Here is a 17220-nt window from a genome sequence, read left to right as displayed (position 1 = left end):
TTCCTAATAGTAATTCCATTATGATTCAGCTGTAAATATATTCTAACTTCCGTAATGATTTTTCTTTAGCTTATAAATTATTTTGAAATATGTGTTTATTTTTAAAGTATGGGTTTAAAAATCTTTCTTTTTGTCATTTAGAAACCAGGTGGGTTAGAAGCTAACTGTGTTGCCAGAGACCTTGGAGTGTCTCTTCAGTTCTCTGGGACTTGCTGAGCTGCTGCCTGGTCGGTTTTTGTGCACGTTTCAAATTTTTTTGTGTTGAATGTGTAGTTCGTGGTGTTGTGGCTTAGCTGATTGTCTCCCGTATCTTGAAATCCTGGGTGATCCCGTCCGTTGCTCCTTGCTTGCACCCCACTCCACCTACTATCACAGACGCTGAATTCCCTCAGGGCGAAACCAGCTTAAGTCGTTGTTGACCTATCTGGAGTCCCATTTTTGTTTAATTATTTGGTGTCTGAGAATTTCATATATTGTTTTCATCCCAGTAATCACCAACTCAATGGACATGAGTTTGACTAAGCTCCAGGAGTTGGTGATGGACAGGGAAGCCTGGTGTGCTGCGGTCCATGGGGTCACAAAGAGTCAGACACGACTGAGCGACTGAACTGGACTGAATACGCATAACAGCAACTTTTAAGTGTTACATCTGGTATATTTAGTTGTTTTATTTTGTTTAAAGAGTTTCTGCATCTGTTTATTTTTGGCTGCACGGGGTCTCTGTCTGCGCTCAGGCTTAGTCTAGTTGCAGGGGGCAGGGCTCCTCTAGCGGTGGTGCCCTCTGTGGGGCGCAGGCGCCAGGCTGCGCAGGCTCAGCAGCCCCTAGGCGAGTGAAGTGGCACCCACTCCAGTACTCTTGCCTGGGAAATCCCATGGATGGAGGAGCCTGGTAGGCTGCAGTCCATGGGGTCGCTAAGAGTCAGACACGACTGAGCGACTTCACTTTCACTTTTCACTTTCATGCATTGGAGAAGGCAATGGCACCCCACTCCAGTACTCTTGCCTGGAAAATCCCATGGATGGATAAGCCTGGTAGGCTGCAGTCCATGGGGTCGCTAAGAGTCAGACACGACTGAGCGACTTCACTTTCACTTTTCACTTTCATGCATTGGAGAAGGCAATGGCAACCCACTCCAGTGTTCTTGCCTGGAGAATCCCAAGGACGGGGGAGCCTGGTGGGCTGCCATCTATGGGGTCGCACAGAGTCGGACACGACTGAAGTGACTTAGCAGCAGCAGCAGCAGCAGCAGCAGCAGCAGCAGGCAAGTGAGATCTTCCCGGACCACCGGTCAAACCTGTGTCCCCTGATTTTTAACCACTGGATCACCAGGGAAGCCCTGTTTAATATAAGGATTCATAGTCAGAAAAACTGCCAGTAGCAAAATCTTCAGTAGTTTATTTATGATTACACTGAATAGAAATGTATAGATATTTTTGCATAAATTAATAAATTCTGTATTGAAAATATTGTAATGAAGCCTGAGTATTTTCATTTAATGGTTGTGTATTGAAGATCTTTTCAAGTCATACTTAAAAGTTTTTTTTATAATAGCAATCAGGTAATTTGAAACATCTTATTTCAGACAACTAGAAAAGCTGAACAAAATACATATAGCATCTGACTGAAAGCAACAGCAAGATATCAAGGTAAGGAAGAATTATCAGGCTAATGCAAAAAGGGTTTCTGTCAGCTGAAAAAAGCCTTATCAAAATTTTAAATGGAAATTCACCCAAAGACTTTGCGTTCATTTTACTGGTTAACACATATTGGAAGGAACATGGTATTTTTTATCTTTTTTAGATGTATGGTTTACTGGTAAAGAATCTGCCTGCCAACGCAGGAGATGCAGGTTTGATCCTTGGGTCAGGGAAGATCCCCTGGAGAAGGAAATGGCAACCCAGTCCAGTAGTCTTGCCTGGAGAGTCCCATGGGCAGAGGAGCCTGGCGGGCTGCCGTCCCCAGTTGCAGAGTCGGAGACAACTGAGCGACTGAGCACGTGCGCGTGCACGGTCTTCCATGATGCTATTCCGTTTCTAGTGAAGTGGAGAAAAATACCTCAGGGAGAGGCAACTACTTATGTTCAAACACTATTTTTTTTTTTTTAAAGTTAACTTCAGGAAAATTTTCAAAAACCCCTCAAAACCCTACAAAACCCTTTCCTTTATGTTTTTATTGGGCTTCATCAATTTCGTTCATCAAATGAAAGAGAACTGGTACCTATGTTGCATTTAATTTTAATTATTGATTTTGCATTAAGTTCTTTGTTGGTGTCACTCAAGTTTGGTTCATATTATTACTACTAACCTTGAGTCTGTACCCAAATATTTCCTGAATAGATACAGGCAGGAATGTGTAATTCTGACTTCTTATTTTTCGATGGGAATAGAAAGATTTCTAAGTTACATATTGTTTCTTTCCTCTAGAAGGTTATAGCTGCTGGTTCAGCTATTCGTAACTTTATGAGGCAGATAGGGTACATTTCAGTGCTCGAGGGAAAGTAAGCTGCCCTCTCCTTAGAAAAATGAAAGTATGTAAACACGGTTCTAGAAGATTCATGAATACTCGAAGCGTCCATTCCTGAGTCCCAGCTAAGCAGACTTTCCTCCAGCAAGGTCTTAACCTTGACACATTAGAGGCTTGGGTCTTCCTCTGGTGTATATGTGTCCCCCCCGACCCCAGAACTCATACCTTGAGATCCTAACCCTCAAGGGGATGGCAATAGGAGGTGGAGCCTTTGGGAGGCGAATGGGGCTTGAGGGAGGGGTCCTCAAAAATAGGATTGGTGCCCTCATAAAAGAAGTCAGAGAGCCCCCTGCCCCCTTGGTGCACGTGTGAGGACGCAGCAGAAAGACAGCGTCTGTGAGCCAGGAGGTGGGCTCTCCCCAGACACTGAACCTTCCGGCACGTTGACCTTGGACTCCCAGCCTCCAGGACATGGGAAGTAAAGTTCTGTTGCTTATAACCCCTGGAATATAACAGCCTGAACTGACCGAGACAGGCATGTGGACGTGAGCTGCCGTCAGCCCCCTCCATGATCATGGAGCTGTCATGACCGTGGTGGAGCGACAGGTCCTTCCTGGAAAGATCTTGGGGTGTTATAATTGTGTGTGGATGAGAATCAAGGCAGCTCCTGGTGCCTCCCTCCCTCCCTCTGGCCCGCGGAAGCCAGAAGGGTGTTGTCTCATTGGTGCCCTCCTTGGTCTGCGCCTACCCTCTGAAGCAGCCTACGAAAACCAAGAGTTGGGGTGACGGCGCCTCTCAGCTCGCCTGGGGCGGTCCGATTTATGTCTGCTGACCTGTGTAGTTTCACTCTTGCTTCCTCTCACTATCACTCTCAACAGTGTCCCAGGTAGGAGAACAAATTACGTGGTCGTCCAGCTCAAGAGTGAACAGGCCTTGACCAATTTCTACCTTTATTTCTTGCCAGCCGAGCTGATTCCATCCCCAAGCCCCACCCTTCCCGGTTCCCCGCGGCGCGGTCTACCCTTCCTCTTCCTTGTCATACTCCGTGGTCCAGACTTTGATCTGCCTGATCAGAAGCCAGGACTCCTGGGCCTCCAGCACCAGCAGCCGGATGCAGCCCAGCGCCTCCAGGGAGTCTTCTTCATAAGACACCATCTGGTCCAGGCGTCCCTCCACCACGGGGCCGAGCAGGGTGTAGCGAGCACAGCCCTGGAGGTCCTCCAGGGGCCCGAAGCCCAGCTGCACCTGCCCTCGCCGCAGCTGGTGCTTCCCTTCTTTGTCGGAGCCCGTCAGCACCTCGACGCGGGTGACCTTCTGGGGCTCCTCCAGGATCACCGTCAGGTAGTTGCCTCGGACGGGGTTGAGGGTAGCAAAGCTCTCCTTGTTCAGGGTGTAGGCGTACTGCGGGATGTTGTTGGACAGCATCACCATGTCCGTGCGCACACTGGCTGTGGGGTTGTCGGGCTCGCCAAAGACCTTCTCCTTGTCTGCAGGGAAGCAGGCATTCTCCAGCTCTGAACGGTTGCCCATGTGGTAGAAGACTGAGGAGCCGAAGCGGATCGGCGTGTTCTGGGCCAGGAGAAGAGGGAACTCAGAGAGAAGCACGTGCGTGGGGGTGTCCTTGGGGAAGACGAGGAGGAAGGAGGCCAGGCGGGGGAGGTCGCTGGAGCGGAACACCTTCCCCGCAAAGCTCAGGCTAGAGAACTCTAGGGTCACCCAAGGCAGCTCCTTCCAAGCAGACAGCGTCCAGTAGATGGTGGAAATGAACTTGGGTATGCAGTGAACCTGGTCGTCCAGCATCAGGAAGTATTCAGACAGGTTGGCAGCGAAGTTCATGAGGAGGGCGTGGTCGGCCTTCTGTGCGGAGTACAGGGCCTCGCAGGACGAGGGGAGGTCCTCTGGTCTCAGGGTGCCTAGGGGAGGGGGCCCGCCGAGCTGGCCCCGGACCACCAGCAGCTGCCGGGCCTCAATGTGTGTTTGGAAGAGGTCAGAGATGTTGGCCACCGTCTGGCTGAGCCGTTCAGGGTCGGAGTCCGACAGGGACACCAGCACCATGACACAGCCCAGCTCGGGGCCTGAGGACGCCTGGAACAGGGAGCGCAGGGTGTCCAGGAGGCGGCTCTCGTGGGGATGCAGTGCCGAGGAGATGCCCACCGTCAGCAGCTCTGGGGGTGGAGGGTGGCAGTTAGCACCTCCTGAGGGTGGGCAGGTCCCAGGTCTCCCCTGCACGGCCGCCCTAAGGGCCAGTGCCCGAGAGGAGCGCCCACTTCCGTTCCCAGGGAGAGCTGACTGCTGGGCAGGAGAGGGACGCGGCTTGCTCTCCTCTCTGTTTTGAAAGGCTGTTGGCCGGGGCGGGGGCTGGGGGGCTTGGGGGTGTCATTTGAAGGACAAGGCTCCCTCGGATGGAGAAGATTGCCAGGTCCAATGGGATGTTTGCTGGCCTTGACCTCAGAGTTATCCCAGTGGCTGTGTGTGTCTGCCAGACCTGGGTTGGAGGCTCTTTGGGGAACTGTGTAGACCCACGGGGCCTGGCAATGCAGAGCCCAGAGGTCCCTATCACTGCCCCCTCCCTGTCTGGCCAGGCTCTCTTCTCATCTCCTGTGGGCGCTCTCCCACCTGTCCTCCTCCCCGAGGGGACCTGTCCTGAGTGAGTTTCCCTGATGGACAGTCCTTAAGAGGCTGCTCTGTGCTTCTTAGTGTGTTGCTCATTTGGGGGGTGGCAGGTACAGAGCAAAGATGCCTGCTCCGCACTCTGCGGCCGGCCCAGGCTCGGAGCACCCTCTGTCCCCGCCGACAGCTGCACCCCCCGCCCCAGCCGCCCTCCTTCTCCTGGCCAGTCTGTGCCTCTGGTCTGCCGTCTCCCAGTCTGGCCACGACCTTGCACCTACTCACTCTTTTCGTGGGGAGGGGCCCCGGCGAGGAGCTTGTACTTGGCACGTTGGAGCCCTGGGGAGGTTTTCTGCATGTCCTTGAAGGCCTGCAGATGGTTCTTGATTTCAGAGCTGATTTGCTGCTGGTTGAGTTGCCACAGTATTTTCTTCTTTTCCTCCTGCTCAGAGTAAGGTGAGCATCAGCCCTGGGCTTGCCCCTGAGAGCCAGGCCAGGCGAGCCCGGGATGCGGCCAACCAGCACCCTCTCATCATGGGCACACACAGGGCCCTCTAAAAGGGGTAGGGGGCCCCCAGCTTATGCAGAAGGCCAACGGGAAGGGCCTGGCTTATGCAGCATGGAGACTCACCTGCCTCCACCTGGCCCGTGTCTGACTACTCCACCCTCCAGCTGGCAAAGGTCACCTCTCGGCTCAGCCCGTGCTGGGCTCTGCAACGGACACTGAAGGCTGGTGGTGGTCCTGTGCTTAGCTCTGTTTCTCCCAGTTCTGACCACACACACGTCTCTGAAGCACCTTCCTTCACCCGCTCTACGCTAAGCTTAGGCTGGTCTGAGGCCTTCCAGAACAGTGTGGGCTCTAGGCCCTGGCGTGGCCCGTGCAGGACTCGGTCTCCTCCAGGTGCAGTGGTGCCCGCTGCTGGGGAGTTCCTTCAGGGCTCAGGGATGTGGCCCCCGGGTGGCCCTCCCGGCAGGCGGGTCCTGGCAGGCCCTGCACACATGAATGCCCTCCCCTCCTCCTCGCCTTTACCCCAACTTTGTATCAAGGCTGGCTCAGCACTGATCCTGTCTCTGACCCACTTCTGATCCTTCCAGAGCTTTCTCCTTAGAGTGTGCATGGTGAGGTTAGGGCGTCTGTGTAACTGGGAAGACTCCCCACTGAAGGACTGGCATGTGGTCTGAGCTCCCCCCGGGGACTCACCACCAGTAAACTGTACATAAGCTGCTTCTCTCCTTCACGCTTCTCTTGGAGGAAGGAGCCCAGGAGGATCAGGGACACGACGACCATGAGGTACTTGCAGAGGCAGCCGTGCACTGTCCGGGAACCTGGAGCAGCTCTGCAAAGATAGGCAGGTGTGGGCCTGGCACGCTCGGCTCCCGCTTCCTCCCTGCCTCTCCTGGAGTCTCCTGAGCCTTTCCGCCCGGCTGACCTGCCCCTGCTGATGTCCCCCAGGAGACAGAGGCCAAGGCTGATGGCCCCCGGGAGACCGAGGCCAAGGGGGCTGGTCGTGTCCAGCCCCCTCCCCTTCCTCCCTTCCGTCGGGGCTTCCAGCTGAGACCAGAGCACGTCTGTCCTGCATCCGCTCTTGGAGCGGTGACCCCACCCAAAGGACGCGTTGCCAAGAGGAAGACAGTCAGGGCTTGGCGTTAATCAGGCCTTCCCCAGACCTCGGACTCAACTGGCGTCTCCACCTGGGTGTGACTGACTGGCCAGCGACTGGGGCTCCTCTGTCAGCTCTCACTGCCTTCTGAGTCTTCTCTTTCCCGGGATTAGGGTTGACAGATTACGAGGTTCTGAGTCAAATCAGAGGGACCGAGGGAAGCTGGTTAGTACATGTCTCTCTCCCATCCCCGGCTGGTCAGAAGGGTGGAAACCTTAAGTGGCTGGAAATTCCTAATCATGTGATGTCTTGACCAGGTTTAGAGTGTTATGTCCATGAAGATTTTTGTCTCATAGAAAAGGTGCTTTGAGGGTTTATCAGAGGGCAGAAATTTCCCTGAGATCAAGGAGAAAACCCTTTAATGCTGTAGGATGGGGCCCAGAGGGCTCTTCTGAGGTGGCCGAACCTGGGCATCCCTCCCGGGGGACCCTGCTTGACAACCCTTGTTCAGCTTGAATGGGGGCTGCCCAGCACCCCAGCCTCCTGGCAGGTACCTGCTTCTGGGTGAGGCCAGGGTTGAGTCTGCAAGCCAGCTTTCCAGGCTTTTGTCTCAAGCCCAGGAGTCTGGAAGTTAACTGTCAGTTTGAGTCAGTAGACGAGGGGTGGGTATTGAAGAACCCCTTCCCCGACTGGAGAGCTCCCATCCTGCCCCCCATCCCAGGCTGCCTGCCTGGTCTCTAAGGCATCACAAGTTGGTTCCAAAGCTCCAGTTCTCCCCCGGGCCCAGGACTACCCAGGCCTCTGAAGTTCCCTTCTCTTCTCTTTCTCTGGCCTTTTTCGTTACTAAGAATGTATTTCAGTTCTTTCTTCTCTCCCTCCCCATCTTAAGGTGAACAGAATAATAACTTTACTTATATAAACTGAAAAATGATTACCACCATAAATTAACATTTGTCGCCTCATACAGATACCAAAAAGGAAAAAAATTTCCTTATGGTGAGAATTTTTAAGATTTACTTTCTCAGCAGCCTTCAAATATACTCCACAGCAGCGGTCACTGCGGTCACCTTGCTGTCCATCACGTCGGCAGGACTCACTTCCCTGATACCTGCACGTTTGTGCCTTGTGATCACCTTCCTCTAGTGTACCGTCCCACCCCACCTCTGGTCGCCACAATTCTGATCGCTTCTGTGGCTGCTGTTTGTTTATAGATTTCACAGACCACTGAGATCGTACAGAATGTGTCTCTCTCTGTCTGACTTACTTCGTTTAATGTAGTACTCTCAAGGCCTTCCTGGTCACACACGGCGGGATTTCCTTCTCTTCGTGGCCAAACGGTGTTCCTTGTGTGTCTCTGTGCACCTATCATGTTTTCTTTATCCATAATAGTGTGGTTTTGACAAGTCCACCTACTGTGATCTTCTAACAGGACAGAACTTTTTGAACTAAAGACTTTTATCCTCTCCTCTCTTCCCCTCTTTGAATCTTCTTCCAAGCTTCCCCCCTCCCCCCTTTTCTCCTCTGGGAATCAAAAAACAAAAAAGCAAGCAAACAAAAGCCATTCAAAGGTTTGTTCTGAAGTTAGGATGGTTAGAGAATCTCTAGAAAACATTTTTTTTCTTGCATTAAAAAGTTACGTATAGGGACTCCCCTGGTGATCCAGAGCTTAAGACTGTGCTTCCACTTCAAGGGGCGTAGGTTCGATCCCTGGACTGGGAACCAAGATCCCACATGCCTCATGGTGAGGCCAAGATAAATAAAAATACTTTAAGAATTTAAATAGTTATATATTACTTTGATGTTCAATGTATTTTTTTTTCTTTTATGGTCAGTGCTTTTTAAAATCCTGTTTAAGAAAGATTGTATACTACAGTTGCGAAGATATTCTCTCATGATTCTTTCTAGAAGCTTTACAGTTTTGGTTTCCCCCTCCAGCTTTATTGAGTTACGGCTGACAAATAAGAGTTATATGTATTAAGTGCACAGCGATGCTTTGATGCAGACTTACACTGTGAAATAATTGGCACAGTCACCTCACGTGCTTGCCTCTTCCCTCCTCCTCTCTTCTCTCCTTTTGGTTTCCCTCCTTTGCGGCGACGGCCTTTAAGACCTGCTCTTTCAGCAAACTGCGTGTATAAGACACAGCACTGGCGACTATAGCTCCCGAAGCCCATTCACCTTTGCTTCTTTTGACAAGACCCCCCTTCCCCTCTTCCAGGCTCTGGCAGCTGACATTTCTGTTCTTTGCTTCTGTGAGTGTCACTATTTCAGGTTCCACGTATAAACGAGATCACGCGGCATTTGTCTTTCTGTGTCTGGCTTATTTCACTTAGCATGAGGTCCTCAAAGTTCATCCGTGTTGTCACAAAAGGCAGAATTTCCACCTTTTGAAAGGCTGTGTAATACTTCCTTCAGTGTTTATCCACCACATTTTCTTCATCTGTTCCTCTGTCAGCAGACATTCCGGCTGCTTCCTTTCTTAAATAATGCTGCGATGAGCATGGCGGCGCAGGTGTCTTTCTGAGATCCTGATTTCAGTTCCTTTGGATTTATAAGTACCAAGAAATAGGACTGCTGAGTCATAAGTTAGTTCTATCTTTAATTTTTTGAGGAACTCCCATAATGGCTGTACCAATTTATGTTCCCACTAACAGTGTACAAGTGTTTGCTTTCCCTCAATTCCTAGCCAAAACATTATTATTTTAGTAAAAGCAGTTCTAACGAAAGTGAGGTCATATCTCATTGTGGTTTTGGTTTGAATTTCCCTGATGACTAATGAGGGCTTCCCTGGTAGCTCAGTTTGTAAAGAATCTGCCTGCAATGCAGGAGACCCCGGGCGGCTGATGATGTTGAGAATCTTTTCATGTACCTGTTGGCCATTCACAGTGTCTGCTTTTGGAAATGTCTCTAAAGCTCCTTTGCCCATTTTTAACTGAGTTATTATTATTGTTTTCTGCTGTGGACTTGAATGACTCCCTTACGTATCGTAGGCCTTAGCCCCTTGTCAGATAAACATCCTGCAAATGAACGCCTGCTGTTCAGGGCTGCCGCCTCGTTTTCCCACTTGTCCGTGTTTCCCTCACTGTGCAGGATACAGCTCCCGTTTCTAACTTTAGGTCTGTGTCCATCTCAAGCGTGTGCTTGCGTGTGGTGTGAGGCAGGGGTTGAGGTTCGTTTCTTTGCACTGTACCCAGGTGTTCAGCACCATTTTTGGAAAACGCTTCCCCTCGCCTTCTGAATTACCTTGGCATCTCGGCAAAATCCAGGAAGGGCATAAGCCTGCAGCTGTTTCCACTCCTGTGTCGTTCTGCTGATCTATTTTTACTGCACTCTGCATAACATCACGTGGCCCCCTCCCCCTCTGCGAGGTCATAATGCCAGTGTCCTGTGTGTTCAGGTTCAGGAACCTGCATGTGGGTTCCAGCCCCACTAGCTTTCCCGCGTGGACGAGCAGGCACCCCGGTGCAGCGCCATCTCTGTGACAAATCACAGCGGTTTCTGCGCTTCCCTGTTTCCTGGGGACGGTTTTCTAACCTGGCGCCTAAGCCGTACCGTTTTGTTAGAATACTTTATCAGTTTTTCAGTTTCTAGGCCAGCTGTGTTGACGGATACCTTACAAACCATTTTTACTGTACAGCTCACTGCGCTTTAGCAAACGTGTGCAGTTGTGGAGCCGCGTCACCATCGAGACGGAGAGCAGTCCCTGGAGAGGCGCTCTGTGCCCTTTACAGCCAGTGTCCGCCTTCCTCCGCCCCAACCCACCCCCGGGTCTGGAGGACCACCGATAGGTTTCTATCACTGTGGTTTGCCTTTTCTAGAATTTACCTCTATTTATCTTTCTATGATTTCTGATGAGCATTTCAGTTGTTTTAGCATTTGAATACAGTGAATAAAGCTGCTCTAGAAATTCACGAGCAAGTTTCTGGGTAAATAAGAGTGCAATGGCTGGTTTGTGTGGTAGGTGCAGGTTTAACTCCGTAAGAAACGGCCGGGCTGTCCTCCAGAGTGACCGCACCACTGTGCATCCCCACCAGCTGCCTGCTTGGCAGCACTCACTACTTCGGTCCTTCAGTCTGAGCCATTCCAGCAGGGCTCTGTTGGTGTCTCATTGTGCTTTATCCCTTTTGTAAATTAAGACGTAATTTACATACAGTGAAACCCACCTTCTTCTGTAGCGCTCCCTAACTTTCACCGCACACATCCAGCTGCCCAGTCACCATTGTGATCAAGCCGCGGCATGACGGACACCGTCGCCTCCAGAGCTCCTCGTGTGCCTTCGGATCCAGCCCTTTTCCTCACTGCCGGCCCATGGCGACCATGCACCTGTTCTCTGCCCCAAGAGGGTCCTGTCAGGGGAGCCACGTCGTTTGTCTCCTCCTGAGTCTGCCTCTTCCCCGTTCACGCTGCTGAGCATCACCATGTTTCGCGAATCTCGGTACCGCCTTCGTCTTCCCTGCTGAGTGATGCGCTACTGTGTGCGTGGACCGCAGCACCTTTGCAGACACAGTTTGGTGGATGTTTGGACTGTTTCCAGCCTTTGGCAATCACAGATAAAGCTCCTAAAGACTTTCCCTTTCAGGCTTTTGTGTAATGTGTTTTTATTTCTCTCAGATAAACACCCAGGAGTGCAGCTACTGTGTCATATGATGTGTTGTTCACATGACGAGAAACTGCTAAACTCTTTCTAAAGCGGTGCCCCACTGGAAACATCCACCGGCATTGTATGGGAGTTCCAGTTGCTCTTCAGCAATACCTGGTTGTGAGTTTAAAAAATTCAACCCTTCCCATAGGTATATGTGTAGTATCTATTAGCAGCCATGGCTTATGGTGGGTGGCTACATTTGTAGGTGTGCCCACTGAAATGCAGACGCAGTGTCTCAGGGACCTCAGTCACCAGGGGCTCCAAAAGACAGTGGTGAGGGAATGTGCCTGGGGGACGTGCCAGGCCATCAGCTGGTATAGAAGCGGGCCGGGGTTACATCCTTGCTGACCCATGACAGCAGTGAACTCCCTGGCAGGCTGGCCAAGAGCCTGGAAGTGTGGGCACAGCACCCGGCCTAGAGGAACGTGGTTGGATGACGGGGTCGGTGCGGATGTGGCAGGTTCACGTCCACCGGGGAACACCTGTCGTGGAGGAGGGGCTGGGGGACGAGGAGGGCGGGCAATGGAGGCCCCCGTGGTGCCAGCACGGCGCATGTGTGAGCTGAGCGGCCACAGGGAACCCCACCTGGACGAGGACTCGTTAAGGTCGACTCTGCTCCTGTCGTTCTCGGATTCGCAGCCTGCGCGCACGACCGCGTGCGGAGACACCCGCGAGCGTCCTTCCCCAGGAGACCAGCCAGACACCTCCCTGCTGACAAGCTGACCGTTTTCTCCAGAACCGGCACTCTCTCCGCATCTGAGTTTGCTTGCCTGCCTGAGGCACCCAGGCAGCACCACTCTCTGAGGGTCGGGTCCACTGGCATGGGTGCCACAGGGCACAGCCCCAGGCCAGGAGACCCCACCCCCAGCAAAGGAAGAAGGGGTGGAGCTCGCGCCGCCTTCTGACAGGCCTGTGGGGCGCCTCCGGGAGCTGACCACGTGTTGGGCCGCCTGCGGTGTGCGAGCAGCTGACAGCGGCGAGATCGCAAGGGTGGGCGTCGCCTCCCGTCCACATTCTCGGTGCTGAGAACGGCGCTCCCCTACCTCGCCCCCAGCAGACAAGCAAACAGATCTCCTACCGATCTCCAACCCCATCCAGCTCAGAGAGCCGCGGTCTCAGAGGTGCCTTTGCTCCGTGACTCAGTGCTGTGTCCTTTCTCTGGCATGGTGCCACCCCTGGTGACCCCCGTCTTACGTGGGCACAGCAGCACCACTCAGGTGGGCTGGACACACTGCCCCAAGGTGGCCCAGCGGCAGCACGTGCATTCAAAATGACCTGCCCCCCAAACCGGCCATAGACACAGTGGTCCCGAGACCGGGGGTGTGGTGTGCCTCCCCCAAGACCACTGCTCAGGAGACCCCAGCGTCCACCATCAACCTTCTCTGGGACTTTGCTTTTCCTCCTCTCGGTGGACATCTTGCTGGGTGATTCACAGAGAGATCAGATCTTTTCTGGCAAGAGCAGAGTCACCTTCCCAACACAAGAGAAGAGAACAGGCCCGTCCCCTGTCCCCCGCTGTCTTGCCTTCCCTGCCTGCTCGGCCTCATTAGGTCAGAAGAAGCTGCCCTCCTCCTGTCCGAAGCGAGACTGCAGGCAAAGAACCTGGGTGTAAAGAAACCGGAATGCTGCCCGGAGCCACAGCCACTCTGGCTGCACCGGGCAGTTTCTCCTGTTGCTGGGCACGCGCTCTAGAGGACACCAGGTCAGTAGTGGGGGCGCTCAGGGTTCCCTCGCTGTAGTGCTTGGGCTTAGTTGCCCTGCCACCTATGGGATCTTAGTCCCCCAACCAGGGATTGAAGCCACGTTCCCCGCATCAGAAGGTGGATTCTCAGCCACTGGACCACCAAGGAAGTCCCTGAGCTACTTTAAAAAACATCAGCAAAAGGGAGCAATCCCCCAGCCCCGCCCTCAATACAGCAGGTGCCAGAGGTGTGCAGAGCCTTCCCGTCTTTCTTCCAGGAAGCAGGAGAGGACACCTCTCCCCCACCTGACCCCCCATGGAAGATGTCCTCCGTCTGCTGGAAGGAGCGTGAGGACGTTGCTGTCACGGGCAGAGAGTGGAGGAGAGAAGTCTGCATACACAGACTTGGTTCAGCAACATTCTCATCTTCCATCGCCTCCCCACGTCTGTGGTTCCTTCTGCACAATCGCCCCTCTTCATTCAACCCAACAGAAAAGCATTTAGGTTTTGCCGCTTCTCTGGGTCTTAATTTCCTCAGGAGGGCACCCTGGGTCACATCAAACCCATGGGAAATAAGTGTGAACGCTTCCCTCCCGTGTACCTGCCCTGTGTCCATTTAGTTCCCAGGACCAGCTCTCAGGACCTATGCTAGGACGTTTCCGAGCATAGAATGGCAGGAGTCCATTCCAGCTTGGCAGCCCTTGTGAATATTCAGAGCCCATCAGACTGGTTTCAGGGCTCCCCAGTTGACTCTGCTGGTAAAGAACCCACCTGCCAATGTAGGAGATGTAAGAGATGCGGGTCCGATCCCTGGATCGGGAAGATACCCTGGAGGAGGGCATGACACCCTCTCCAGTATTCTTGCCTGGAGAATCCCGTGGACAGAGGAGCCTGGCGGGCTATGGTCCACCGGGTCGCAAAGAGTCAGACAGGATTAAGCAATTTAGCCCGCAGACTGGTGTCAAAGTTGTTGTTACGGAAGACGGCCACGGGGTGGCAGCATTGCTTCAGGCGCAACGCTGGTTACTCAGGCGACCAGGGCCTCGGCGGGGAGGGGGGGAGGGGGGGCGGAGGGGGAGGGGGGGAGGGGGGGCGGAGCGGGAGGGGGGCGGGGGAAATCCGGTTCCTTGCTTGTCAGTTCCAGCGGAATGTGCCAGAAGAAAACCCCAAGGCTTGTGTCTCAAGACTTCTTCCCCCTGCTTCTTTATCCCCCAGCGCATCCCACTCCCTGCAACAGCACTGTGGGGTCGGCGCTGGCATCACAGGTGGGGAGACCCTAACTGAGGAGGCTGGAGGTGGGACGCCCATGCCCAGGAGACCGGGAGCCCAGGGAGCTCTCAGAGCTCCTCCCCGAGGCCCCAGCCCCGTGTGGGTGCAGCGGCTTCGCTTCACCGCAGGAGGGCCCGCCGCCATCTGGACACTGGGCTCAAGAATGGGAGCGGGCCCTCCAGGGCCATCAGAGGCACTGGTGGGCGGGCACACCCTCCCAGCGCCCCCAGCCTCAGCAACCAAGCTCGCTCAAGCTCCGGGGCTGTGACCCCAGCCCAGGCCACCAAGGCCTGTGGGGACAGAGTCAGCGTTCTGGTCTTCTTTTTTCAGTGTATTTGGAATTGGAGTCTATAGGTGATTTACAACGTCCTGGTTTTTTTTTTTTTTCTTTTTGATCTACAGCAACTTGATTTGTTTAGATGTATATATGTCTTTTTTCAGGTTCTTTTCCCGTATAGATTATTACAGTGTTGAGTGGTGTTCCTTGTTCTATACAGCAGATCCTTATTTGATAAATTGCAGTGTGCATATAGGAGAAGGCAATGGCACCCACTCCAGTACTCTTGCCTGGAAAATCCCACGGGTGGAGGAGCCTGGTAGGCTGCCGTCCATGGGGTCGCAAAGAGTCGGACACGACTGAAGCGACTTAGCAGCAGTAGCAGCAGTGTGCATATGTTAATCTGAACCAGCTAATTTCTCCTGGCTTCCCACCTTTCTTTTGTGGTAGCCATAAGTTTCTTTAAGAATTCTAAGTCTATGAGGCTCTTTTTCGTTTGTAAAGTTCATTCATATCCATGTTTAGACTCCACCTTGGGCTCCAAAATCACTGCAGATGGTGACCGCAGCCATGAAATGAAGACGCTTGCTCCTTGGAAAAAGGGGACGACAGAGGATGAGATGGTTGGATGGCATCACCGACTCGATGGACGTGAGTTTGAGTAGGCTCTGGGAGTTGGTGATGGACAGGGAGGCCTGGAGTGCTGTGGTTCATGGGGTTGCAGAGAGTCGGACACGACTGAGCGACTGAACCTAACTGAGACTCCACCGAGAAGTGATATCATGCGATATTTGTCTTTCTCTGTTTCACTTACTTCACTTAGCATGATCATCTCTAGTCTCTCCCCTGTGGCTAGAAATGGCATTGTCTCCTCCTTTTCGATGGCTGAGTGATGCTGCACTATGTGTATGTACCCCATGTACTTTATCCACTCATCTGTCCTTCTGCACAGTTGGGGGATGGGATAAATTAAGAGTTTGGTATTAAAACATACACACTCAGTTCAGTTCAGTTCAGTTCAGTCGTTCAATCGTGTCCAGCTCTTTGCGACTCCATGAATCGCAGCATGCCAGGCCTCCCTGTCCATCACCAACTCCCGGAGTTCACTCAGACTCATGTCCATCATGTTGGTGATGCCATCCAGCCATCTCATCCTCTGTCGTCCCCTTCTCCTCCTGCCCCCAATCCCTCCCAGCGCCTTTTTCAGGCGTTGGGGTGCCCCAAGCTGGGTCAGGAGGACCCAGACAGCCAGCCGTGTGGGTTCCATCTGAGATACGCTATGGCGCCGATGAGACACCAGCCAGGTTCTGGCTCAGCAGGACACGGAGCGGCACCGCTCAGAGGCCGGGCCTCACGTGAGTGCGGCCACAGGCGAGCGCCCTCGGCCCAGTGGTGGGTGTCCTTCCATCCTCACAACAACCAGGGGACTGCTCATGGCACCCCACCAACAGGCAAAGAAGCAGAGACACAGGAAGGTCACCGAGCAAGTGGGTGACTGACTGGGATTAATCCGGGCTGCCCGGCTTCAGAGGCTGCTCCCCTAACAACAGGATGTGGGGCACGGGTGGCCCCCAGGTAACGGCCCAGCAGGTGCAGGGCTGGGTCTGAAGGCCGGAACAAGTCTCACTGTCGGCTGGCAAAGCAGCCGTTCTCCTCCCGGGGAAACCTGCTTTCCCCCGGTCCCCCCGAATCGTCCACTCAGGGCCTGCAACCCAGGCCCCTCCACCAGCTGAAAACTGGGCCTTTCCAGGACAGACTCCTCAGGGCGAGACGCACGGACGTAAGAGCACGCACGGGGCCTCGGGCACAGGGTCCGGACCCATGCGGGTGGGGAGACCCCACAGCCCCAGACCCCGCGTCACGGTCCGGCCAGACGAGCGAGCGCCTCTGTCTCCGCGCCCCCAGCCAGGGCAGCCCTCCCTCCGGCCCACCGCGCCTTCCCCGCACGCCTTGGCTCGCGCTGAGGCCCCGGCTCTGGGCGCGTGATTCCGAGAAGGGGTCGGGGCCGCCCTCCCAACACCGCCCCCCGGCCCACCACTCGCTCTGCCCCAGGTCTCAGCGCCCCGCCAGCTGCAGGAATTGAACTGCTCGGACTGAAGGCCTAGAAAGCTGCGTCCCGCCTCCCCACCAAGCGCCCGCCCTGCAGCGCCGGGCATGGGCGCCGCTCCCCGGGGGACAGCGGGGCTGGGCGGGGGCGCCCTGAGGTGCCCGAGACGCGCCGAGCGGTGCTGGTCCTCTGGGCGTCCCCCACGAGCCTCTCCCTCTCCTCCCCTCTTCCCGCCCTGCTCCCCTCCCCCCTCCTCCTTCCCCTCCCCCCTCCCCTCCCCCTCCCCCTTCCTCCGCCCCTGCCCCTTCCTCCGCCTCTCCCCCTCCTCCCCTGCGGGTCCCCAGAGGAGCCGCCCTGGGTGGGGGGGCGGCCTGCTGAGAGTGAACAGAGCGGTCACTTCATTTCTGCTGGGTGGTTGAAAAAGACTGAAGTCGCTCCGTCGTGTCCGACTCTGCCACCCCATGGACTGTATCCTGCCAAGCTCCTCTGTCCGTGGGATGTTCCAAGCAAGACTACTGGAGTGGGTTTCCCCTTCCTGCTCCGTAGTTAGGGACAAGCAGTTTTTCCCTCTAAACGTGACACACAGTCGCGCCTCTGGCCTTACATCTCTTACCCACAGTCCAGAGTGGTGG

General features: G+C 54.2%; 1 protein-coding gene across 1 annotated transcript; it reads right to left on the bottom strand.

The window, feature by feature from the left end:
* Window positions 1-3481: 3481 nt before the first annotated feature.
* Window positions 3482-7751, bottom strand: LOC129654334 (alpha-1,3-mannosyl-glycoprotein 4-beta-N-acetylglucosaminyltransferase-like protein MGAT4E). The gene is made up of 4 exons (XM_055583823.1): window positions 7714-7751; window positions 6273-6507; window positions 5357-5513; window positions 3482-4629 (listed from the first exon to the last, which is right to left on the bottom strand). Exons 1-4 carry the CDS (start codon window positions 7749-7751, stop codon window positions 3482-3484), a joined length of 1578 nt encoding a protein of 525 aa, XP_055439798.1.
* Between the last annotated feature and the right edge of the window lie 9469 nt (window positions 7752-17220).

This window comes from Bubalus kerabau, chromosome 5, assembly GCF_029407905.1.
Source record: "Bubalus kerabau isolate K-KA32 ecotype Philippines breed swamp buffalo chromosome 5, PCC_UOA_SB_1v2, whole genome shotgun sequence".
In the NCBI taxonomy this organism is placed as follows: domain Eukaryota; kingdom Metazoa; phylum Chordata; class Mammalia; order Artiodactyla; family Bovidae; genus Bubalus; species Bubalus kerabau.
Note: the sequence above shows the minus strand (reverse complement) of the source record. Positions and strands in the feature narration are given on the sequence as shown.

Excerpts from the sequence above, each read along its gene's own strand:
- LOC129654334 (XM_055583823.1), bottom strand. The coding sequence starts at position 7,751 with ATGGACAGCAAGGTGACCGCAGTGACCGCTGCTGTGGA. Across the intron at positions 6,508-7,713 it reads GCAGTGACCGCTGCTGTGGA|GGGCAGGTCAGCCGGGCGGA; the intron begins GTATATTTGAAG and ends GGACATCAGCAG. Across the intron at positions 5,514-6,272 it reads TTATGTACAGTTTACTGGTG|GAGGAAAAGAAGAAAATACT; the intron begins GTGAGTCCCCGG and ends TACTCTGAGCAG.